The 26,682-nt window shown below is 41.9% G+C and overlaps 1 protein-coding gene across 1 annotated transcript in view; it reads right to left on the minus strand.

The window, feature by feature from the left end:
• Positions 1 to 20,393, minus strand: part of LOC135527435 (piezo-type mechanosensitive ion channel component 2-like) — a 40,846-nt gene extending 20,453 nt beyond the window's left edge. Inside the window, exons 1-25 of the mRNA XM_064955965.1 lie at positions 20,330 to 20,393; positions 18,962 to 19,057; positions 16,232 to 16,333; positions 15,964 to 16,009; positions 15,716 to 15,869; positions 15,233 to 15,449; positions 14,777 to 14,990; positions 14,316 to 14,487; positions 12,927 to 13,019; positions 12,791 to 12,835; positions 12,492 to 12,633; positions 11,893 to 12,056; positions 10,922 to 11,300; positions 10,538 to 10,719; positions 5,969 to 6,117; positions 5,405 to 5,572; positions 4,387 to 4,428; positions 4,070 to 4,102; positions 3,828 to 3,955; positions 3,479 to 3,651; positions 3,136 to 3,312; positions 2,787 to 2,939; positions 2,362 to 2,562; positions 2,014 to 2,218; positions 1,706 to 1,807 (exon numbers count right to left, since the gene is read on the minus strand). Coding sequence (XP_064812037.1) covers positions 1,706 to 1,807; positions 2,014 to 2,218; positions 2,362 to 2,562; positions 2,787 to 2,939; positions 3,136 to 3,312; positions 3,479 to 3,651; positions 3,828 to 3,955; positions 4,070 to 4,102; positions 4,387 to 4,428; positions 5,405 to 5,572; positions 5,969 to 6,117; positions 10,538 to 10,719; positions 10,922 to 11,300; positions 11,893 to 12,056; positions 12,492 to 12,633; positions 12,791 to 12,835; positions 12,927 to 13,019; positions 14,316 to 14,487; positions 14,777 to 14,990; positions 15,233 to 15,449; positions 15,716 to 15,869; positions 15,964 to 16,009; positions 16,232 to 16,333; positions 18,962 to 19,057; positions 20,330 to 20,393 — 3,601 coding nt within the window. The remainder of the gene's footprint in view (positions 1 to 1,705; positions 1,808 to 2,013; positions 2,219 to 2,361; positions 2,563 to 2,786; positions 2,940 to 3,135; positions 3,313 to 3,478; positions 3,652 to 3,827; positions 3,956 to 4,069; positions 4,103 to 4,386; positions 4,429 to 5,404; positions 5,573 to 5,968; positions 6,118 to 10,537; positions 10,720 to 10,921; positions 11,301 to 11,892; positions 12,057 to 12,491; positions 12,634 to 12,790; positions 12,836 to 12,926; positions 13,020 to 14,315; positions 14,488 to 14,776; positions 14,991 to 15,232; positions 15,450 to 15,715; positions 15,870 to 15,963; positions 16,010 to 16,231; positions 16,334 to 18,961; positions 19,058 to 20,329) is intronic.
• Between the last annotated feature and the right edge of the window lie 6,289 nt (positions 20,394 to 26,682).

Below are 26,682 nucleotides of genomic sequence, written 5' to 3' on the forward strand. Positions count from 1 at the left end.
TACAGGGCATTCGGTAAGTATTCAGACCACTTGACTTTCTTTTGTTACCTTTACAGCCTTATTCTAAAATGTACTAAATTGTTGTTTTTTTCTCACCAATCTACACACAATACCCCAAAATGACAAAGCAAAAAGAGGTTTGTAGAATTTTTAGCAAATTCATAAAAAATAAAAACTGTACTATCACATTTACATAAGTTTTCAGACCCTTTACTCAGTACTTTGTTGAATCACATTTTAGGAAGCGATTACAGCCTTGAGTCTTCTTGAGTATGATGCTACAAGATTGGCACACCTGTTATTGGGGAGTTTATCCCATTTTTCTCTGCAGATCCTCTCAAGCTCTGTCAGGTTGGAGGTGGAGCGCTGCTGCACAGCTATTTTTAGGTCTTTCAGGTCTCTCAGGTAAGTCTGGTTCTGGCTGGGCCACTCAAGGACATTCAGAGACTTGTCCCGAAGCCACTCCTGCATTGTTTTGGCAAGTGTGCTTAGGGTTGTTGTCCTATTGGAAGGTGAACCTTCGCCCCAGTCTGAGGTCCTCAGTGCTCTGGAGCAGATTTTCATCAAGGATCTCTATGTACTTTGCACCTTTCATCTTTCCCTTGATCCTGACTAGTCTCCTCGTCCCTGCTGCTGAACAACATCCCCACAGCAGGATGCCGCCACCACCATTTATTTAATCTTTATTTAAGTCAGTTAAGAACAGTTAAGACGCTTGGCATTCAGGATAAAGAGTTCAATCTTGGTTTCATCAGACCAGAGAATCTTGTTTCTCATGGTCTGAGAGTCCTTTAGGTGTGTTTTGGCAAACTCCAAGCGGGCTGTCATGTGCCTTTTACTGAGGAGTGGCTTCCGTCTGGCCACCCTACCATAAAGGCCTGATTGGTGGAGTGGTACAGAGAGGGTTGTCTATCTGGAAGGTTCTCCCATCTCCATCAGGATCTTGATCACCTCCTTGACCAAGTCCCTTCTCCCCTGCTCAGTTTGGCCGGATGGCCAGCTCTAGGAAGAGTCTTGGTGGTTCCAATCTTCTTTCATTTAAGAATGATGGAGGCCACTGTGTTCTTGGGGACCTTCAATGCTGCAGACATTTTTTGGTACCCTTCCCCAGATCTGTTCCTCGACACAATCCTGTCTCGGAGCTCAACGGACAATTCCTTCCACCTCATGGCTTGGTTTTTTCTCTGACATGCACTGTCAACTGTGGGACCTTACCTGTATATAGACAGGTATGTGCCTTTCCAAATCATGTCCACTCAATTGAATTTACCACAGGTGGACTCCAATCAAGTTGTAGAAACATCTCAAGGATGATCAATGGAAACAGGATGCACCTGAGCTCAATTTAGAGTCTCATAGCAAGGGTCTGAATACTTATGTAAATAAGGTATTTTTGTTTTTTATTTGTAATACATTTGCTGAAATAAAAATAAACTGTTTTCGCTTTGTTATTATGGGGTATGGTGTGTAGATTGATCAGGACTTTTTTTATTGAATCCATTTTAAAATAAGGCTGTAACGTAACAACATGTGGAGAAAGGGAAGGGGACTGAATACTTTCCAAATGCACTGTATAGTAGACAATGGCCTGAATCCTTGAGATATGCATTCATACTTTCATGTAAATCAAGAAAGATTGGCAATAGGAGATTTCCCCCAAATTACTGAAATTGGAAATTGCTGCGATGAAGACAGAGAGACTCACAGAAAATGAAGTAAGGGGCAGGAAGCATGGCGAAGTCAGGCAGATAAAGCCACTTGATGAGGTTGGAGGTTAGGGCCTGACTGGAGGTCCTCCATGGATAATCTGACAGATAGAGGAGAAAATTAAGAAAGCAGTGATAGAAACTATTTACTATTCTATCACAGGGTAACTACACATGTTTTTAATGGCAGTAACTCTAGAATGAGCCCTATGTAATATGCAATCGTGTGACTCAAATCCTAATCACACATCAATTATGGTGTAGTTACTACTGTAGTACATTGTAATCTCCAGATATCTCTCCTTACCGACACAGAGAGCGGGAGGGATGCCGATACAGAGCAGGTACTGCAGCACCATGAGTCCTGCAGTGAAGCAGCAGTACTTAGGCCACACCTCCCCTATGGCCTTCCTGCGTCGTCGTGACAGAACAGCCATCAGAGCACAGGAGTGCAGCAGCGCATAGAAATCCATCCTTTGGCCAATCACATTCACCGCCACCACAAAGCACACCTGAGGGACAGGAAGACCATCTCAAAGAGCTATACAACCACTGTGACATGATGATCCTTCAAAATGAAAACATATAGATTAATAGCACAAAATCTCAAATGGAAGCTACAGTAAAAGAGCTATATTGGTTGAAGCTGCTCTACCTCCAGGCCAAACTTGTAGAAGAAGTAGTTGATGAAGTACTTGATGCAGGGCAGGATACCTTGGTCCAGGTGCTGGCGTGTGATGCCTTGGAAGATTATGCTGAAGGTGGGGACCTTGAGGTCATTGTGGAGGCGATAGTAGAGCTGGTGTCTATGGACCGTCACCTCAAACACTAGCAGCCCCAGCACCATCAGGTGGTTCTGACATCAAAGAAAAACACAACCAAAGAACACTCAGATGATAGAACCACAGATTAATGAAGCTACCACACTAATAATAGGATATTCATTTATATGTACCATACTTACCATTGTGTATTAATCTGTTATTAAAATGCATACATCTCAATATCTCTCTTTCAATGGTTTTCATGGCATCAATATTACTAAATAACCACAGACACTGAGTGAAAAGCTTGTCTTACCCTGAGACAGGGCAGGATCCTGTCTTCACACTTGCGCAGCTCTCCACACCATATGGCTGGGTCAACAGGCTTCACATAAAGCACAGACCTCCTCAGCAGCTCTGCCATGTTCCCCTCCAGCTCCAGCCCTGTCCCATTAACTGACACCAGGCTCTGCACAAACAGAGATGCATACTACTGTAAATGTAGATAGTCACACACACACACATACATGCACGCACGCACATGCACGAAAACATGACATAATTCCCTTACGAGCCAACCATTATCACGTAGATATTGATGCTACAGAATAATTAATTTTCAGTATTTGGTCAGTGTTTTGCATTCTAGCGGTAAGTGAACTCACAGTGGTACAGTTGGAGGAGTACTCCAGAGGTTTGATGACCTTGAGCTGGTACAGCATCTTACACACCACCATGACACAGGCCCAGACTGAGGACACACTGGAGGCGATGGGGCGGAGCCGGGGGAAGGGCAGGGCAAAGGCCCACAGTACCAGAAACAGGAAGTTCATCAGAGACACCTTGGGCAAAGGAACGCAAAGCATGAAAGCACACAGACCCCCTACACAGCATTTGTGGTGAAATCAGTGCAGTGTAAATACAATAGATGCACTATAAAATGTACTCTAAAGGGGGTCAAGGTACAATGACAACATGGAGTTTCATGGTCACGTAAAGACATCTGACCTCTTGCAGGGACACCCAGATAATGCCGGTAGAAACGATCTTGAGGCTGTGGAGCTCCAGCAGCCTCCAACTTATCTCTTGAGCCTGCTGGAAGACAGCCAGAGCCTGGAGCAGCAGCAGGCCAGCCCGGTCCACCATCAATCCCCACTGGGTCAGACGGTCCTCTGGGGCGCCTAGCGTGCACAACAAGGACAGCAGACTCAGGGTCAGATAAAAGATGTGATATGCTGTGCTCGATTTCACAGACTGTTCTGTTTATGTTGCATATTTGTTTGTATTGTCTATGTACTGTTAAAATGAGCTTGCTTCTGGTACAGTGAATTAGAACCTGAATCTCAGTGGCACACACCTGTTCCCTCCCGGTCCTCCTCAGATTTCTTCTCTGATGAGGCAGACAGTCCATCACTGTCCAACGTGTGCTGACTCCCCACACGTCCTGACTCCTCACTCATCTGCTTTCTCTGCTCCTTCGCCATCCTAGCAGGGAGACGGCAGGCAAGTCATATAATAAGTAATACACTATATACAGTACATACGGTATAACAATGATACAATACATGCAAAGGAATGAAATGTACCGGAAAAATGTACCGTTTCTGTAACTTTTCAATGTTTTCTTTAATTCTGATGAAAGATACAAATCAGTTAAACATTGTACTTAGAGTGCTAACATTGTTTTAAATTATCTGAAAAATATTACGTTACCATTTTTAAGAATTCGTAATGGACTGATGGACTGAAATGATATCACCCAAATATATTTTTGCAACACATTATCAAAGCATGAGCTTGACTCCTTTTTTATACTTTATGTTTGCCCAACTAAGGGTGTTTAAGATTTCTGAGACACTGGGCAAACCACGGTGTGTGAAGCATGCCATTCACAGAGACAGAAATGCAGCTCTTACATGTCAGCTATCACATTGACTGATTTTCTCAGCTCTTCCTCTCTGGATGAAGAGAGATGGACAGAATAGATGACACACAACATAGAGATGAGTGGAGAATGACAGCATGATTTTCCAAAGAAATAAACATAATTGGAGCAATCAGATCATTACATTAATTTACTCCGTTTTCAATTTTTAGATTTATACTGATAACGCCATTGTACATCTTTTTTTATTAAAGGCCCAGCGTAGTCAAAAACGTTATTAAATATATTTCCACAATATGAGGTTGGAATAATACCGTGAAATTGTGAAAATTATGATAATGCCCATTTTGTGTAAGAGCTGTTTGAGAAGACCACCTGAAATTTCAACCTGTTTTGGTGGGAAGACATCACTAGACGGTAAATGAGTTAATAGACCAATAAGAAAGAGCTTGTTTTCTGTTTCCCCCTCCCCACCTAGACCACTCCCAGACACTCATAGCAAAATTATTGCTTGAGAAATTGTTCTTTGCTAAGAAGCTTTTTTTGCTTCTTGTTGACAATTTTCATTGAAAAAAGGTACTTAATTGTTACACAGAAATGATTTGATATTGAGATGACAGCTGCATTGGACCTTTAAGAAAAGGCCTCTAAAAATACCAGTTGGCATGAAAATGACATGAAAGGACCACTTTGATGGACTAGTAACAGTTCCCTCTTCCCTGATATAAAGCACATCATAAACTGGGTGGTTCGAACCCTGAATGCTGATTGGCTGAATGCCATGGTATATCAGACCTTATACGTTGTATGACAAAACATTTGTTTTTACTCTTCTAATCACGTTGGTAACCAGTGTATTATAGCAATAAGGCACCTCCGGGGTTTGTGGTATATGGCCAATATACCACAGCTAAGGGCTGTGTCCAGGCACTCCACATTGCGTTGTGCGTAAGAACAGCCCTTAACCATGGTATATTGGCCATATACCATACCCCACGGGTCTTATTGCTTAAGTATCCCAGGGGTTGTGATCAGGTTAGCTGTCCCACCTGGTTTGTCCCTGGCGGACAGGTATGTTGTCCAGGTTGGTGAGCTCCAGGAAGTCCTGGTTGAAATAGTGCAGCTGCAGGATGCAGGCCAATAGGAAGGCTGCAGGGAGGAGGATCCGAGCAAACAGCTCCACAGTGTCGTACTGCTCCAACCCCAGATCACGGAGACTAGAGGACAGAGGACAGGGACAGCACTGAGCACATAACGTCTACCAGTGGTGTTAACGGTACTAATGAAATGACATCAGACACATGGGAACCCTGTGTTTGATGTATTTTGTACCATTCCACTGATTCCGCTCCAGCCATTACCAAGAGCCCATCCTCCCCAATTAAGGTGCCAGCAACCTCCTGGGATGCCTACAGTATGTTATTAGTCATGGATCATCAGGGAGACTTTCAGACACAGGGTAAAAGATATGTGGAGTTTCTGGCCAATGAATGACTCAATGAATCAATTATCACTGTAGCACTTTAAAGTCTTGGGGTGACTACAACAATATGGAGGCATAAGAAGCACTGTGAATGTATAGTGTTGGCCACAGTGCCACCATACACACTCACCCTTCCTCAGACATGCCCATGATCTGTCTGAACAGGCCAGACACGGTCTTAAACTGGTACATGTAGATGGCTATCAGGACGACCATGGAGTAGCCCACCACCACCGCCCAAAAGTACTTCAGCACTCGCCTCCACACGTCATAACGGATCTGAGGAACGGTAACATCGATACCATGATAACCAAGGTCAAATCACTCTACAAATACTAATCACAGGGAGCAATGTTATTTTATAAAGATCATTCAAGCTCTCTGATTTCCCTCAATTACTACACACATTTCATGACAACAGGCATCCACAAAATAAGATGTCTTTTCAAACCGATTTATCATCGCAGTCTTCGAGAGAAACACTCTTTTCACACCACTTCGATACAGCTACACTCTTAGAATAAAGGGTTATTTGCGGGGGGATAGGGTTCTACCAAGAACTGTTTTGATCTGAAGACCCCTTTTAAGAAGACAAGGGTTCTTTGTAAGGCAAAGGGTTCTACTTAAAACCTTTAATAGGCTGACCACACCGCAAGCGTTGCGTGCACGAGCGTTGCAAAATAAATGTAGGAATCTATGTTATTCAATTATTGCGCCCACACTGCTCGCGCGCGTCTACGAGCGTCTGCGTTGCCAAGGGCTAAAATAGAAATCATTCCTATTTCTGACGCAGATCACACTGCAAGTCCTGCCTCTCCCATCTCCTCATTGGTTTATAGAAGCAGGTACCAACGTGCCATCTCCTCATTGGTTGTACCCACGTGGGTGATTGAAAGACGAACTTTGTTGCCAGTCGTTGTGGTAATACTAGGAAAGTTTAGATGCCAATCACCATATAAGTTCAAAGATGAAAAAGCCTGGAAGGAGGAGAGATGACTAGAAATGATTCGGTTGACCGTTTTATGTGTGGATTAATTGTCGGAGTGGAGGACCTTGTGCATTTCAGGTAAAATAACAACTCAATGTTTATATCCCAGGACAAATTATCTCGCAACAGCAAGCTAGCTAAATAGGACAAATTAGCTAGCAAGTGCAAGCTAGCTAAATAGGAGAAATTAACGTTAGCTAGCAGGTGCAAGCTAATATTACGAGCTAAATTGCCATACATGTTTAATACTTTTCGACCTGTCCCCAAATTAATGTAATTGGTTCAGAGTTTGTTTTGATATTTTAACCTGTGTGTCGTGATCGCGTTTGGTGTGGGGGGACAAAATAAATGTATGCACGATGGCGCACGCGCGCAGTTGGTTTGGGTTCCGTGTTACACGGAACTGAATGCAGGTTGCAGGTAAGGATCCAACCCTTTTTATCCATCTTCGCATAAAATGACAAACCCAAATCTAACTGCCTGTAGCTCAGGACCTGATGCAAGGATATGAATATTCTTGATACCATTTTAATGGAAACACTTTGAAGTTTGTGGAAATCCGAAGCTAATGTAGGAGAATATAACACACTAAATCTGGTGAAAGATAATACAAATATCCTGTAGAGGTTAACAAAGGGGCAAAGATCATGTAGAGGTTAACAATTCCTAACTCTGGATTCCAATAGGAATTACACATCACTTTGCAAGCCAGCATAATGTGACTTGCAGGCCTGATATGGCAACATCACTATGTTAGGGTATTATTAGCCCTTCAAATAACGGCCTTATGATATATGTAATGTATTATCATAAATAATGCAATTGTAAAGGCTAATAAGGCTGTTGGAACCGCTCATAGTGGGTTCTAAGAAGAACCCTCCAAAGATAAAAGGGTTCTCGGTAGAACCCTTCACAGACAGTTCTAGGAAGAACCTTTCGATGATAACCGCTTTATAATGGGTTCTAGACAGAACCCTTCATTCAGGGTTCTAGGTAGAACCATACACAGGGGGTTCTTTGAAGAACCCTACATAGAGGATTCTAGATAGAACCCTCTGCAAAGGGTTCTACACAGCATTAAAAAAGGTTCCCCTACGGGGACAAACCAAAGGGCCCCTTTTTTTCTAAGAGTGTACGACCGGAAGTTACTTTTTTAGCAGGTTAGGAAAACTTAAGCATTAGGTTGGGCGAATTAACTTAGCAGGTTAGGAGAATTAGGTTAAGGCTAGGAAAAGGGTTAGGGTTAGCGAAAATGTTCTGCTAACCTGCTACGAAAATCACTTCCAGTTGTAGCTGTATCAAAGTGATGTGAAAAGAATGTGTCCCCTGTCTTCATATGTTAATTACACATTCACAATTTATTTACATAATAATAACTAAATTATTAAATGTAATGCAGCAATATGCACAATATATACACTGCTCAAAAAAATAAAGGGAACACTAAAATAACACATCCTAGATATGAATGAATGAAATATTCTTATTAAATACTTTTTTCTTTACATAGTCGAATGTGCTGACAACAAAATCACACAAAAATTATCAATGGAAATCAAATTTATCAACCCATGGAGGTTTGGATTTGGAGTCACACTCAAAATTAAAGTGGAAAACCACACTACAGGCTGATCTAACTTTGATGTAATGTCCTTAAAACAAGTCAAAATGAGGCTCAATAGTGTGTGTGGCCTCCATGTGCCTGTATGACCTCCCTACAACGCCTGGGCATGCTCCTAATGAGGTGGCGGATGGTCTCCTGAGGGATCTCCTCCCAGACCTGGACTAAAGCATCCGCCAACTCCTGGACAGTCTGTGGTGCAACGTGGCGTTGGTGGATGGAGAGAGACATGATGTGCTCAATTGGATTCAGGTCTGGGGAACGGGCGGGCCAGTCCAAAGCATCAACGCCTTCCTCTTGCAGGAACTGCTGACACACTCCAGCCACATGAGGTCTAGCATTGTCTTGCATTAAGAGGAACCCAGGGCCAACCGCACCAGCATATGGTCTCACAAGGGGTCAGAGGATCTCATTTCGGTACCTACTGGCAGTCAGGCTACCTCTGGCGAGCACATGGAGGGCTGTGCGGCGCGCCAAAGAAATGCCACCCCACACCATGACTGACCCACCGCCAAACCGGTCATGCTGGAGGATGTTGCAGGCAGCAGAACGTTCTCCAAGGCGTCTCCAGACTGTCACGTCTGTCACATGTGCTCAGTGTGAACCTGCTTTCATCTGTGAAGAGCACAGGGCACCAGTGGCGAATTTGCCAATCTTGGTGTTCTCTGGCAAATGAAAAACGTCCTGCACGGTGTTGGGCTGTAAGAACAACCCCCACCTGTGGACGTCGGGCCCTCATACCACCCTCATGGAGTCTGTTTCTGACTGTTTGAGCAGACACATGCACATTTGTGGCCTGCTGGAGGTCATTTTGCAGGGCTCTGGCAGTGCTCCTCCTGCTCCTCCTTGCACAAAGGTGGAGGTAGCGGTCCTGCTGCTGGGTTGTTGCCCTCCTACGGCCTCCTCCACATCTCCTGATGTACTGGCCTGTCTCCTGGTAGCGCCTCCATGCTCTGGACACTACGCTGACAGACAGAGCAAACCTTCTTGCCACAGCTCGCATTGATGTGCCATCCTGGATGAGCTGCACTACCTGAGCCACTTGTGTGGGTTGTAGACTCCGTCTCATGCTACCACTAGAGTGAAAGCACCGCCAGCATTCAAAAGTGACCAAAACATCAGCCAGGAAGCATAGGAACTGAGAAGTGGTCTGTGGTCCCCACCTGCAGAACCACTCCTTTATTGGGGGTGTCTTGCTAATTGCCTATAATTTCCACCTGTTGTCTATTCCATTTGCACAACAGCGTGTGAAATGTATTGTCAATCAGTGTTGCTTCCTAAATGGACAGTTTGATTTCACATAAGTGTGATTGACTTGGAGTTACATTGTGTTGTTTAAGTGTTCCCTTTATTTTTTTGAGCAGTGTATTTACCCTCAGTCAGACTGTATGTGAAACAACTATGCTGCTGGCAATGATAAACAAAAGGGTCATCTTGGCTTCCTTACAGTATGTGTGGTGTGAGGTCGTAGTTAAGCCATTAAGCTTCTGTAAGTGCTCAGAGCTAAAAGGTCAGCAGAAATACAAGATGGGGAGGGAAACCAGGAAAACAGCAGCATAAATGTTTTGTGTCTGTGTTTACGAAGTAGGATCAATATTCATAACCGGATCTCTATTGATGAGAGTCTCGAGCTGTTGTTGAGGTATTGGATGCGAAGGGGCAGTAAATGTGCCATAACGTTTTGTTGACGCTGTTCGTGTCTTAAGTGCCGTAAACAGTTAATGATGACTATTAGTTAGTTAATTAGTTAATTACCATATCAGTAGCTTCACTAGCGTGTGAGACAATCATACTGTGTAAGGGAGAGTGGGGTCAGTGATAAGGTACTGTATTTACAGAGCGAGGGTCTGAAATTAACTTTTTGGTCAACTACATTTTACGGCTCTTAAATTAAACAATTTCACAGCCAATTTCCTTTTCATTTGACACAATCTTTCACTCAGTTTCACCCTTCTCTTTTTAATAACATTGTAGATAGAATCTTATATAATATAAACTTGATTTATATAGCACAATCCATATGGTATTTCCTGTGTAGTGTACACAACAACATTGGTTTAACATTATCTAGAAGTAAGTATGAGGCACACCTGATAGAGGACGACACAGAAGAGGAACAGCACAATGTAGAGGATCTTGTAGACCATCACCTTCCCAGAGAAGCTGACCACAAAGAACATGGAGCAGCAGAACAGGATCCAGTACTTCACCAGGGTTCCCTTGACCACTGAACCAAGCATCTCCATTATGAGGGAGGTATCACCTTCATCCGCTAAGGGAGAGGAGGAACACAACATAGAACTGGTTCAAAGGGTCAAACACCTCTGTGGGTTAGAGCACTGTTAAGTGAAGAATGTCACAGACACCTGGGTACAATATCATTTTCATTTCTAATGCATTTGTTACTGTATTAGAGAATGTGACTTTATCAGTTTGAATCCATAAAGTATGCATAAAAGGAGAAGAGTCCAGACGTGGTAGCACTTTGACTTCATCCAGAGACTCTTCTGACTCCTTCAGATCCTGCTCTTCCTGTTTCTCCTTCAGTTGTTGACGGAACAGAAGCAAGAAGCTAAAGGCGTAGAACACCTTGGCTCCCAGGTGGACGCAGGGTGCTGGGTAACTGGCCATGTCAAAATCTACCAGCACAGCGTGGGCTAGGTCAGGGTAAAGCTCGTCCCTCCGAAGCCTCAGACTGCTCAGGAAGGCAAGCAGTAGCAGCACGGTGCCGTACACTGCCAGGAAGGGAGCACTCATCATGGCGTAGCGCCGACGGTCACGCATTATCCAGATCAGACACGACCACACCAGCAGGGCAAACGTCAGCCAGCTGTTATAGGTGATGCTCCACACCTGAGGGGTTGAAGGAACACAGGACACAGGGATACCTAGTCAGTTATCCAACAGAATGAATCAGAGAGGTGTGGGGGGCTGCCTTAATCGACATTCACATCTTCAGCACCCGGGGAACAGTGGGTTAAACGCCTTGCTCAGGGGCAGAACAACAGATTTTTACCTTGTCAGCTCGAGGTTTCCATCCAGCAACCTTTTGGTTAATGTCCCAATGCTCTAACCACTCGGCTACCTGCCACTGGCACTCTACACATCTTAAATACATTCTTAGAAAAATGGGTTCCAAAAGGGTTCTTCAGCTGTCCCCATAGGAGAACCCTTTTGGGTGCCATGTGAGAACCCTTTGAGGAATGGGTTCTACATGGAACCCGAAACAGTTCTACCTGGAACCAAAAAGGGTTCTTCATAGGATTTTGCAATGGGGACAACTGAAGAACCCTTTTAGGTTATAGATAGCACTTTTTTTCTCCTAGTGTAGTTATATAACCATGTTAATGTTACAGAGATGTGAAGGTAATTGATCTCTATTCAGTTAGACTTTTAAAGGAATTGTTTTCTGAAAGTTAATTGTTCAGTAACTAAAGTGGTTTACCATCATGATGATGAGTGCGCTGACATAGCTGTGCTTCATGATGAACAAGCCGAACACAACCAGTCCACTGGGGCCAGGAGGGGTGGGAACAGTCTCTGTATCACTCATAGACACCTCATTCCTCTCCTTCTCTTCCTCACTCATCTCTTTCAACTCCTCTGACTCTGAGAGAGGAGAAACAGCTGGAGGAAGGAGTTTAGAAGAGTTTCTATTCCATATAATTGGCATATTTTAAAATTGTGCCGTGTCAGTTTCTACACTAGTGAGGGATATTTTTCCAATATCAGTTTACTACCATTTATTCATGACTGGGTAAGATCAAAATATTCAGGTAGATATAAATAATACGCTAACACTTTATTTGGATAGTCCATCTGTAGATTCTCTACAGACTATCAGTAACATTTAAACTATTTACTAATCCTAACCCTAGCTCAAACCCTAACCGTAACCTTTAATCTAACCCTAAACTTAACCCTTACCCTTATTCTAAACCTAACCGTAACCCTAACCGTAACATTAGCAAGCAGGTGCTTATCAACAGATAAGCATTTCGGACTATCCAAATAAAATGTGACTAAAACAATGTGACCATCTACCTTGTGAGGGTGCCAAGTCTATTCCTTCATATTGTGGTGGAGGGTAGCAGTTTGTATATCCTGCCGCTGGCGCTCCCATCAGTGACCTCATTTCCTGTCCTCTCAGGTCATGCCATGATCTGCTCATCAGTAAAACCATTGGCTGCAGAGGAAAAACTGTTTACTATGAATTTTGTCTTTGAAAATAAGTGATGCACATCAAATTTACAGTGTCTAACCAGACATTTAAAGTCTCTTTAAAGTAGTTATAACAACAACAAGTTGGGGTACATTGTGAGAGCAGAAAGTAGTTCATGTACCTCCTCGTCTGGCATGTACGCTTCATCATCCGTACTGGTCAGTAGCTGTGATAGACAAAGAAAGACAACTGTTCAAGAAATCTGTAGAATCATGTTGGTAACACTACAAGAGGCTAGATTGGGAAGATTTGAACACCTCCAATCTGTCTCCTGAGATGAATAAGATCTTGGAGAAGCTGGGGGGATCCTCAAGGGATTCTACTGGACTCTCAGACTGCTCCAGAGTATCCTGGCAGAAATACACAGACAGCACCATGAAATGACTGACACACAATGAACACGTCCAGTAAAGCATACACCAGCAACTTAAACCCCATTTTTCTTTCATTTAACAACTCATTGGCTGCATATCAAATGGCACCCTATACACTATATAGAGCCCTAGCCATATAGTGGTGAACTATTTTTTATTTTATTTTATTTCACATTTATTTAACCAGGTATGCAAGTTGAGAACAAGTTCTCATTTACAATTGCGACCTGGCCAAGATAAAGCAAAGCAGTTCGACACATACAACAACACAGAGATACACATGGAGTAAAACAAACATTCAGTCAATAATACAGTAGAAAAATAAGTCTATATACGATGTGAGCAAATGAGGTGAGATAAGGGGGGTAAAGGCAAAAAAAGGCCATGGTGGCGAAGTAAATACAATATAGCAAGTAAAACACTGGAATGGTAGATTTGCAGTGGAAGAATGTGCAAAGTAGAGATAGAAATAATGGGGTGCAAAGGAGCAAAATAAATAAATAAATACAGTAGGGGGAGAGGTAGTTGTTTGGGCTAAATTATAGATGGGCTATGTACAGGTGCAGTAATCTGTGAGCTGCTTTGACAGTTGGTGCTTAAAGCTAGTGCGGGAGATAAGTGTTTCCAGTTTCAGAGATTTTTGTAGTTCGTTCCAGTCAGCTGCAGAGAACTGGATGGGTAGGCGGCCAAAGGAAGAATTGGTTTTGGGGGTGACCAGAGAGATATATATACCTGCTGGAGCGTGTGCTACAGGTGGGTGCTGCTATGGTGACCAGCGAGCTGAGATAAGGGGGACTCTACCTAGCAGGGTCTTGTAGATGACCTGGAGCCAGTGGGTTTGGCGATGAGTATGAAGCGAGGGCCAGCCAACGGGAGCGTACAGGTCGCAGTGATGGGTAGTATATGGGGCTTTGGTGACAAAACGGATGGCATTGTGATAGACTGCATCTAATTTATTGATTAGGGTATTGGAGGCTATTTTGTAAATGACATCGCCGAAGTTGAGGATCGGTAGGATGGTCAGTGTTACAAGGATATGTTTGGCAGCATGAGTGAAGGATGCTTTGTTGCGAAATAGGAAGCCAATTCTAGATTTAACTTTGGATTGGAGATGTTTGATGTGAGTCTGGAAGGAGAGTTTACAGTCTAACCAGATACCTAGGTATTTGTAGTTGTCCACATATTCTACATAGGGAATAGGGTGCCATTTCGGACACAATTAATAACTTAGGCCTCTTAGTTGCATTGGTGCCTCAGTCTTAGTTGAAGTACCTCCTCATCCTCAGTGATGTTGACCCACTTGTGCAGCAGAGCCACTAGTGTGTAATAAAGGAGCAGCAGCACCATGGGGTTGGTGAAGACAGGCCAGCTGATGTCTGGCTGCAGACCCAGACTGTATGGCTCAGTCTCATTGGTTTGGATGACCGCTGTTATACCAAACAGCCTGAACAAAATCAGAGAGAGATGCACCAGATTGGTTAACAAACAATATTCACAGTGGATAGATGTACTGTATCAGTTTATGAAATTGAACAGGGATTTGTGTATGTCTGTGTCCAGTGTAGTAGAGTGTGTCATTATTTTCTATTTCGACAATATGAATAAATACAATATGTTTTTCAGTGGCTGGGTTTCAGCCTGCAAACCAATATGGTAAAAATGACTGTGTGTATCTGTATAGTCAGTGTCCAGCCAGTATCCTGTGATGCTACATCCTGGTCCCGTGGCCCTACCTGGCGTAGATGTCCTGTGGGGGTACGATCTGTTGGGCCAGGGGCAGCTGGTACAGGTAGAGGCTCAACAGGTGACCGGCGCTGAATATAGCCATCATCACACAGAGGGTACCGAAGAGCAGCAAGCTGAGGGAGTGGAGAAAAACCCACCACCACACCAGGCCCAGGAATGTCCCGAAATACACCACTGAGGTCAGGGAGGGCAGAGCAATGCCTGGTACATGGGGATAAGCACCAGTCAAGGGGAGAAAGCAGAAGATTATGGTAGTGTGGGGGAGCAGATAGTAAATGAGTTGCCTTAATTTGGCTGGGCTATACAGTGGAGAAGGCTGAGCCAATGCAAGACTTTGAGTCTGGCTCGCAAGAATAGTACATAAGAGTCCAAAGTGACTTCTTTGAATGCAATGAATTAGATTACAATCCACAGCAAGGAAAGGAAAGCCTTTTGAGATGTACCTGCCAGCCCTAGTAGTATGGTGACCACTACTTTCCCTGCTGTGTTCATGATGGCGGACAGCAAGAGGCGCAGTCCAAGGGAAAATGCCATGAACTTCTGGACAAACTGAGGAAGGGCTGCCGGCACCGATGTGCTTTCATCTGAGCTGTCATAAGACGAGCCTTCTGTGACTTCACTGCCAACCTCAGATTCTGAGTCGGACATCTCCACATCCTGCTTGACAAAAGAGCACTAGTTTGACAGACATAACAACATTTTACTTTGTAACAGATTCAATCTAAAGGAGTTCCATGTTCAAACCACTAGAGAAGAAGTGCTGAAATACTGCATTAGAAAGTGATGCGCCTCACCTTCAAATTCTTTACAACATATCGGAATGTATGACGTACATTTCTAACACTCTCATTTAAAACAGTAATGGTTCAACTTCTGTGTAGTGTGAATTGAACAAAAGAGGCAGGTGAAATTTGCCATGTGCATACCTCAGGGTCAGAGGGTGCGATACAGTTCTGGTTAAGTTGGGGCGTGGGGCGCAGCAGCTTCCTGATCAGGCGCAGTATGAAGAGCGCTGACAGGAAGAGCCCCAGATCAGGGGCTAAGAGACGCACAATGTTCCCTGCATCCACCAAACTGAACCTGGGGACACAACACACAACAAGTGATTAACAAAACCCACATTAGAAAAAACACCAAAGTCCGTTTTTGAAAAGTAAAGAAAATGTTGCCCTACCGTACAATGCCCAGATGGTAGAGAATATTCTCCCAATATTCGTTCTCTGTTGAACAACAAATAGAAATCAAGTCTCGTCTTATCAGCAAAATTCCAAAGCAACATCCACCCTCATAAATGTTTTTTTGAATGAGTAAGTTCATTATACTCTCCGTGTATGAAAACACTAAAACAAACATCTGTCTCTCTTGTGGTTTCTGTCCAGCAGCATCTCAGAGTATTTTTTGTTAGTAACTCAGTGAGCCGATAGAGGCTGGTGTTATCTTACCATACTGGGGCACGTAGGCAAAAGTGATCTGCATGAAACACTGGAGAGCCAGAAAAGTCACGCTGCTAGAACAGATGAGCAGCAGGAACGTCCCTGTTTTTCCTTCAGAAATAGAAAACCAGAGACACAGATTGTTGGGGGAGAATAGAATAGAATGCAAACTTTACTTTTGATTTTTGTGAGAAATAATGTCTTTCTTCCTATTCCCTACCCCTCCAAGACACATACAATGTATTCAGATCAGCCAGTCGGTATTCTGTTATCATCCATAGGGGGGTCACAGGCAGGTAGCCTAGTGTTTAGAGCATTGGACTCATAACCGAAAGGTTGCAAGATCAAATCCCCAAGCTGACAAGGTTAAAATCTGTCATTCTGCCCCTGAACAAGGCAGTTAACACACTGTTCCTAGGCTGTCATTGAATATAAGAATTTGATCTTAACTGACTTGCCTAGTTAAATAAAAATGAATGACAAAATTAAACTGAATGCAATTAGGCTGTTACTTTTAATGGCCTTTTTTACTCAATTTTCCCCCATCTTAATGGCTGAGGCTAGTGGTAGAGTCTACTGTGGGAATGCAGATACTATAGGTCTCTGTACTTACAGATACATAGTGAGCTGTGCTTACTAAACGAGGATGGTCACATTCTGCCTTCCCAAAGGATGCCTAACAGCAGTATTTAAACCAGTCATTCTGTGTCTTAAGAGCAGTTTCTGTGATTGATAGTTTAATAAAGTAGGCTTCATGGTTCTGGATTCGCCTGAACAGCAGAACAAATTCAATCAAAAAAAGATAACAGTTGTACATAACAAAGACATTTGGTTTCAGTTTAATTGTGTGTGTACATCGAATAGATACAGAATCTATGAAGACAAAGATTTATAATGCTCTTTGAAATTTGTATGTCTTTTCTTTATATTACGGGGGTGTTCTTGAAATGTTAAAATATTCAACACCAACAAAAGCCAACAATTTCCTTTGTAGGCAATAACCGAACAGAACAGAGCAGTAAGACATCAGTGGCATATTAACAGAGGCTGACCCCTATAATTAAGAGAGAAGAGTGAAAACAAGGCCTGGTGGAATGGTGCAGCATTAGCTGAGCCAGCAAATGGGCTTCCGATGCCCGGGTTTTTACTAAAAGCTTTGTTTCATTTCTTCTCTACTAAGTGAAGGCCGGTCAATTCTGCTTCAGTATGATGTGTTTAATCTCTGCACCCCACCCCTGACCACTCAACCCAGGGGTGGTGTCATATTAGCAAGACAAAGATTGAAAAATGATCAACAAAGCTTTTAAAGAGAAAAAGGCTAACAGTCCCGCATGCAACCATCTCGCAAACGCTGACACCACAACATTTCATCCCACTACAGTATGTAATTAGTAGGTTATACATTATAGATCAGGCCATACTGGCTACATCCCTTTACAAATTACACGGCCAATATTTTAATTCATCAACTTTATTGATAAACATACAATAGAATGCACACACGTTTGTATGTTGGTCAATATGAGTTGAGGAATCACACAAACTTGCACACACAACACACACACACACGCACACACTGCAACACTCTTAGAAAAAAAGGGTTCCAAAAGGGTTCTTTGTGGAGGGATAGGGTTCTACCTAGAACTGTTTTTATCTGAAGAACCCTTTTTGGAAGACAAGGGTTCTTTCTAAGGCAAAGGGTCCTACCTAGAACCTTTAACATCCTACGATGATTGTTTGGAAGGCAAGAAAGGTTCTACATGGAGCCATATTTCCCAGCATGCTATATTGTGGGTTATTTTCAGCATTGTTTGTTTTAATATCTGTGTTTTGCATGTACATTGATTGGTTGATACATTTTATGATACACAAAGATTATTATTATTTTTTTAAACTAATCCAATCTGTTAGTAGTTATTACACACAATGTATTATGCCCGTTACTGGGATTGTAGTTCTAGTTTAGAGGATTGAGGTCGTCTCGGTATTCAATCTTCCCAACCCTAGCAGTCATTCTGAATGCAGGTTGCGGATGATAAAAATGTCAATTTGTTGGATATCCTAACTCTGGCTAGAATCCAGTAGGAATTACACATCTATTTGCAAGCCAGCATAATGTGACTTCCAAGCCTGATGTGTTAGGGCATAAGCAGGCCCTCAAATAAAGGCATTTTGATATATGTAATTATTGTTCTAAAGAATGTTATTTTAAAGGCTAATGAGGCTTTGGAACCATTCATAGATGGTTCTAGGAAGAACCCTCCAAAGATAAAAATGGTTATAGGTAGAACCCTTCATAGATGGTTCTAGTAAAAATCTTTTGTTTATAAAATGGTTCTTGGTAGAACCTTTCATAGAGGGATCCAGGCAGAACCTTATACAGAGGGTTCTAAGAGAACCCTACATAGAGGGTTCTAGGTAGGAACCTTTGCAAAGGGTTCTACCTAGCACCAAAAAGGTTCCCCGATGTGGACAAACCGAAGAACCCTATGAGTGTAATTTAACACTATTCTGGAAATAATAGACAGGCAGCCCAATAAACATGAACATTAAAATGATTTGTCTCCCAAGAGCCACATTGATCAATCATGGTGTTTATTAGCAAACATTAAAACATATAGAGGGCCCTGTAGCATAGACCAAAAGACAGTGGAACTTGGAATAAAATGTGCCTTATTGTTTATAGTCTAGAACTTGAGGTGTCATTTCAGACCCAGTGGTGGTCCTCTGAGGTCTTACCTTGCATGGAGGTGAGAGAGGGGTTTGGCAGCAGGGGAAGGGTGAGCAGGAAAATGAAATACACCACAGACAGACCATTGTACCGGAAGGATGACGCTATGGAGAGATAACAAAGATTTTACATGGATGTTTATTTGTATGTACAATATAATATCTAGGTATATACTGTAATTTTTGTCTTGGGTGCTGTATTTTATGTGATTGTTCGTTATGTTGAGTCCATCTTACTGAAAATCCAAATAAGCACAGTTGAAACAGAAACCCATAATTAATCAACAGCTGCTAGAAATAAATAGCCTACTGTTTCATCTATCAAAGAGAAAAGGCATTGGTAATAGAATGCTCTGATCCATTGCACCTACTAGTACAAAATGCATGCGTGTTGGACTGAACAAAGCCCCATCACACAGTTAACAAGTAGCTAGCTAAAAAACAATGCTGCTTACTGGTCACACCACATTTTATTTTATTGTTGGTCTTCTTCGACCAACAATGCCAATGAAACTGACAACAAAATCATGGATCCTGGTTTGAACTTAAAACTTTTAATAGTACAAAACACAAAGTATAATTGAATTAGTATTATATTTCTTTCTTATTGAAATTACTTGGAATCTTGATTTGCTTTACTTGATGGTGAGGTAGAAAATACACAATTAACATGGAAAATGTGTCTTAAAAGTGAAAGGCAAAAGTTTCCCTGTTTCTTTATTTTTCCTTTCTAATACAACAGCTAAATACATCATAAAATGATCTGCAATAATATTTTGGTCAGAGTTGATTTTGTATCCTTGATATAACATTATGAGAGGCATGGGCAGTTGTCAACATGCTCCTTTGTAATACTCAGAAATGATGTCATTTAAGGGCAAAGTGAAAATTCCACAATCTGAAAAGTTCAAAGTTATCTGATTTCAGTGCACAATTACACACATCTCTGAACTCACATGCTCAATATTGTACTGTTGAGAACAGAACAATACAATAAACATACTATTCAACAACTCAAACATTTTATTTCCCATTACAGTTTTACGGCACAATTTACTCAATGACTGACTACATGCTCACATTATTACAATGTTTCTGTGTCCACTCAAAGAATTCCCATCAGGGGAAACAATAAATAATGGCTTAATCTGCACATTCCCCCAGACAACATGTCTCACATACATTATCTGTGCTTTTTGTAAAGTATCCAAAATGGTGTTTCTAACAGTATTCTTTAAGCACTTTATAAAAGCAAAATCTCTCAATTGAACTCGAAAAACCACTGCTATGACATTAATAACTAACAAGTCCACCATCCCGCTGTATTATTACCTAACACTTGAATACTTAACTTACATTCTTCCAAACCCAACTTACCTGCAAGCAGAAGAAGAGGTAGTACTAAATTATAGAGTATCCCCACCACAATATCCCCCGCCATGTCTCCTGAGCATGTGAGAGACACACAGCTTTCTGATCAGACTACTCTCTAGGCTGCCTGTGGCTGTAGGTAACTCCCATCCTCTGACACATTTCCCTACTGCAGACACACTGGCTTGAACAGTAGAATCCCAGACCTCAGCACACAGACAGACAGGACTGGAAAGACCAGGCACAGTGATACATTGGACGAATGATCCCACTCAGCGGTCCTGATTTAGAGGAGCTTCAGTCAAAATGAAAGGAAGTTCCAAGACAAGAGGAGCAAGAACTAAATGGTGTTTCATTGGTTTAAGATGCAGATTTGTGACTCCCTTCCTCAGTCTCATTTTGACCCCCTCTTTCTCCATCTCTCTCTCTCTCTCTGAGTATTCATTAGGCAGAGCAAAATCATACACTTAGTCATAGATGTGGCTAGACTATTTCACTTTGTGGCCATTTGTTGGTATTGTCAATTACTGTTACAGAGACCAAGCTATACAATACAAATAAAATATGGGACATTGATGTGTTTTATTTAAGCTCTTGACTGGCCCATGTATTTTATTGCATCTCATCATAAGTTTCTGCTGGTGAGGGGAAGTGTATCTAAAATTCATGGCCGTAAGGCCATTAAGAGCCAGTGACTGCGGCAGCAGCGCATGGTGAACACAACAAATTGTCTGAGTGGAGAAACTCGGCTACACATCGTGTTTTTTTTTGTTGCTAGGGACATTTAGTAATCAGGTCATTCAATTCAATTAACGTGCACCTTCAGATATTGGAGTTCTAAACTAATCCAATCTTAGATCAACACTGAGATCATGGAATATGTTATTGAATATGAAGAGATCTCACTGACGGAGCAGACTGCCAATTCTGGCAAATGCCAGATGGACGGGTCCATCTTTAGCCCAGTGGGCCTGCCCGGGCCGATTTCTGGTCCTAGTCTGTCCCTGACTCAATAATAGAGCAGGTCTAGAGTCCCTTCAGAGTAAATCAAGCATGGTGTTCATACTGTAAGCACATGTGAAGCTCTGAGGGGAAACATTTCACTGTTAGTCAATGATTGGAGCAATAAGGAATAATTGCAGTTATCGCAGGGATATTTATCAAGCTATAGCAAGACAATTATTATGTGGATTATAATTAACAGACATTTGTGTAGAGCTTGATACAATTTCATTAAGGCAAAAGAAGTCTAAATTTTCAAAGTAGAAATTACAAACTTAAGAATCATTTTTAAAACTCAAATACACTACAAGTTCGCATTTGCAGCTGTGCAGTGCAGAAAAAAATTATCAGCAAGAAAATAGTGATCAAATTAAGATACTACATTTGTACAGTCCTTTTGTCCAGGTGGGAAAGGGCAGTGTGGAGTGCAATAGAGATTGCGTGGATCTGTTCGGGTGGGATGTGAATTGGAGGTTGTCCAAGGTGTCTTGGACGATGAGCTATAACCAGCCTTTCATAGCATTTCATGGCTACAGATGTGCATGCAACGGAGTGACAGTCATTTAGACAGGTTACCTTTGGTGTTGAGAATGTCAGTGAAGACACTTACCAGCTAGACAGCGCATGCTCTGAGTATGCATCCTGGTAATCTGTCAGACCTATAACTCATATTTCTATGTGAATTTGGTTGTGTCCATATTGCAGCTTCAAAGTAGCTGTCCAGTGTTTCGGCGCTCTTAGTTGCCGAGGTCTTTAATGCAGGCAAACCTAAATCCGTTTTACCTCATTTCTACCAGCACGTAACATGTGTAACCAGGGTTGGAAAAAAACTCTAGACCCCCTTTACTCCACACACAGACGCATACAAAGCTCTCCCTCGCCCTCGATTTGTTAAATCTGACCATAATTCCTGAAAACAAGCAAAAACTGAAGCAGGAAGTACCAGTGACTCGCTCAATACGGAAGTGGTCAGATGACGCAGATGCTATGCGGGGACCCATGCAAATATTTTCGGTACCCCAAAAAATATTTGGCATGGGTCCCCAGATCCTGAAAAAGTTCTAATGCTGCGCCATCGAAAGCATCCTGAACGGTTGCATCACCACCTGCTATGGCAACTGCTCGGCATCTGACTGTTAGGCGCTACAGAATGTAGTGCGTACGGCCCATTACATCACTGGGGCCAGGCTTCCTGCCATCCAGGACCTATATGCTAGGCGATGTCAGAGGAAAGCCCAAAATACTGGCAAAGACTCCAGTCACCCAAGTCATAGACTATTCTCTCTACTACCACATGGGAAGCGGTACCGGAGCGCCAAGACTAGGACCAAAAGGCTCCTTAAAACCTTCTACCCCCAAGACATAAGACTGCTGAACAATTAATCAAATGGCCACCCAGACTATTTACATTGAACCCCCCCCATTTGTTTTTACAGTGTTGCTACTCACTGTTTATTATCTATGCATAGTCACTTTATCCCTACCTACATGTACAAATTACCTCGACTAACCTGTACCCCCACACATTGACTGCACTGTATATTCGTTGTTGTTATTTAATTGTGTTACTTTTATAATTTTTTATTTTAGTTAATTTAGTAAATATTTCCTTAACTCTTTATTGAACTGCATTGTTGGTGAAGGGCTTGTAAAGTAAGCATTTCACGGTAAGGTCTACACATGTTTTATGTCAAATAAAGTTTGATTTGATTTGATTTCCAGATTTCTTTGAATTTCTTTGAAATATGTGTGAAATAGTTTTGTTTCCAAACATAAAAAAATAAAACAGCTCTTCTGTGTTGGAATGGTGTGGGCTTATATCGGTAATAAAAAATATTCAGACAAGTATACCGCTGATTGGCCAGCTCATCCTCCTCAGGATGATGACATCATCCTTTATATGGACATAGCAAGCATTTTTTTAAAGGTCTGTTTGAGATACAAGTTTGAGGTCAGGTTTTTGAAGTGTTTTTTCTTGAATTTATGCTTTGGCCACAAATAGGAATATATGATGAGTCAGCAATATTATTTGGTTAACAGCATGTGAGATTTTCACTGGATAGTTACTTTAAAACATCAAAATGTTCTCTCAGCCTCATGGCAAAATGTGTAGAGTAGCAGGAAATTAGCATTAAAACTGCAAAATGTTCTCTCATTCTGATGGCAAACTGTGAAGAAAAGCATGAGATGAGCTATAAAACAGCACATTTTTCTCTCTGCCCCATGGCAAAATGGGGGTGGGAGGCCTTCCACTTCTCCTTCCACTTATTGTTTTTTCAGAATGCCCCTTCAAATATCCCTAAAAATACCTCTCAAAAGAAGCATAATACGCCATGTCAAACTGTGAATTGAAGGAAATGCGTTTTAAAATGTTCATCCCCCCAATATCTCCACCGAAAAGTCGTTCTTGTTTCATAGTTTGCTTTCATCTCCCGTAGAATCCTACTATTTTAGGTTGTCTCCCATTTAAAGTAAGGTTTTCATTTATCATTTACATGTATTTTGCTATATAGCAAGCAAACTGTAGTGTATTTATCAATTATTCAGTCTAGAGATACTGTACCTTATCAAGATTTAGAGTTATTCACTTACCGTGAACTTAACTACATGCTGAAATAGTAATCATGTTATAAATCAAACTACGGGATAACATAATCAACTGTGTTCGAGTGGCCGTTCCGGATCAGAACAAGGCCCGGAGGTAAAGTCTTTAACCAAGGAGAAATCCACTCAATTACTCTCCGAGGAAGATTTAAATTGATTACGCCAATGAGTGCTGAGCATGCAACTAATATTTAATTGACAGTGCAGTTAAAAGTGCTGTGAGTAGACTGAGAGAATTATTAGTGTATGTGGAAGGAAGCAGGAGGCCAATGGGCCTTACAGATGCCTGGGTTACTATAGAACTGTTGGGAACTGTCCCCTGGACACAATAGTCACTCTTAGGAATAAGTCAACAGTAAGAGTAAGTAGCCTTATCCAAGTTAGAGTAAGTAGCCTTGTCCAAGTTAGAGTAAGTAGCCTTATCCAAGTTAGAGTAAGTAGCCTTATCCAAGTTAGCGTAAGTAGCCTTATCCAAGTTAGCGTAAGTAGCCTTGTCCAAGTTAGAGTAAGTAGCCTTGTCTAAGTTAGAGTAAGTAGCCTTGCCTCTTAGACAATATTGTATCATTAAACAATTATTTAACTGAAAAGGGAAATGAGCAAAGTATAATGTACACATTATATACAGTGCCTCTTCCAATGTATTATATACAGTGCATTCGGCTTCAAATCCGGGCTCTGGCTCGGCCACTCATTCTGAGGTCCTGAGTACTCTGGAGCAGGTTTTCATCAAGGATCTCTCTGTACTTTGCCCCGTTCATCTTTCCCTTGATCCTGACTAGTCTCCCAGTTCCGTACAGTATGATGCTGCCACCACCATGCTTCACCGTAGGGATGGTATTGGCCAGGTGATGAGCGGTGCCTGGTTTCCTCCAGACGTGATTCTTGGCATTCAAGCCAAAGTGTTAAATTTTGGTTTTATCAGACCAGAGAATCTTGTTTCTCATGGTCTGAAAGTTCTTTAGGTGCCTTTTGGCAAACTCCAAGCGGGCTGTCATGAAGTGTTTTAATGGAGAAATACTTTGACTTTCAACTACAATCCTGGAGAAAGTGATGTTAATGGTTTGGTCTCCATTTGATATCTCCATTGGCTACCCATTGCAAAGGCTCTCAGGTGAAGACATGAAGGTGTTTCTATGTCTGAGGGGAAAATAGTAGTTGAAAGTAAAACTTCAAAGTTAGTTCACAGGACACAGTGTGATTTAGGTTAGCACTAATCCCACTGGGCAAAAACTAGTTCAATCAACGTTGTTTCCACACCATTTCAACCCAAAAATTCAAGGTGATGAAATTGAATCAATGTGGAAAACTGATTTGCAAAAATTAATCAATATGAAGGAATTTCTTACTTTTTCAACCATGTTTTAACTTAAATCCAATCGCATTTTTGGATGCGTTCACATTGAATTTATGTTAGTTGACAACTAAACCAAATGTCCATCAAAACTAGGCGTTGAACTGGCGTCTGTGCCAGTGGGATCGTTCGTTGAATGTTTGATGACATGAACTGGATCATTTCACTTATACCACTACTTACATAGACTACTTATGCCTGTTCATAAATCCAATGTCATCCATATGGACCATAAAACAGCCATATGAATGCTTTCGGTAAAGTGGTACGGAAAGGGACTCCCATCTGTTCTGCTGATGGACCACGGTTCCTTGGAGAGTTTCTCTAATTGACCCCAACGCCCCAAAGTCGACAAGATCAGCAGCATCAGCATGCCCCAGAGCCTACCTTAATGCCCAAAGGATTACCATATCTGACTGGGCTTTTAGGGCCGTTCAGTAAGTATAGGTCCACTCAGGAGCTTATCCTGCACTCATCACCAGAGAAGTACATCCACACTTGCTCATGTTTGTAGGGTTACTTAGGCATGTAGTGGCTATCAATTGGGAGCCAATTGATGTATCACAAGAGGACTAATTCTACACTTTGGCACAGGTGGGTTTGCAGATGTTCATAAATGCTTGCAAAAGAAACCACTTTCCAAACATAGATCTTTGGTTGGGTTTTTTACCCATTTATTAGCAGCAAAATATATCAATAATTCCATACTGGCAGATTTAGTTCCCGTAAGCGCATATCATTCCAAAATTGTTACTGATGAGCGCTACTTCCGGATCACCTGTGTGCCTATACATGTGACCAGTGACCTATGACCCAAAAGTGTGACCTCTAGTCAGTGGTGGAACAAGTACCCAAATGTCATACTTGAGTAAAAGTAAAGATAACTAAATAGAAAATTACTCATGAAAAAGTCACCCAGTAAAATACTTGAGTAAATGTCTAAAAGTATTTGGTTTGAAATATACTTAAGTATCGAAATCAAATGTAATTGCTAAAAGTATAAATTATTTCTAATTCCTTATAGCCAGACAGCACCTTGTTTTTTTAATGTACAGATAGCCAAGGGCACACTACACTCAGACACCATTTACAAATTAAGCATTTGTGTTTAGTGAGTCCACCAGGTCGGAGGCAGTAGGGATGATCGCTTGAAAAGTGTGTGAATTGGACAATTTTCTTGTCGTGCTAAGCATTCGGGGTGGCAGGGTAGCCTAGTGGTTAGAGCAACCAGAAGGTTGCAAGTTCAAACCCCTGAGCTGACAAGGTACCAATCTGTCGTTTTTCCCCTGAACAGGCAGTTAACCCACTGTTCCTAGGCCGTCATTGAAAATAAGAATTTGTTCTTAACTGACTTGCCTAGTTAAATAAAGGTAAAATAAATCAATACAATTCCTTTTGGGTG

The sequence above is a fragment of the Oncorhynchus masou genome, chromosome 33, assembly GCF_036934945.1.
Source record: "Oncorhynchus masou masou isolate Uvic2021 chromosome 33, UVic_Omas_1.1, whole genome shotgun sequence".
NCBI lineage: Eukaryota > Metazoa > Chordata > Actinopteri > Salmoniformes > Salmonidae > Oncorhynchus > Oncorhynchus masou.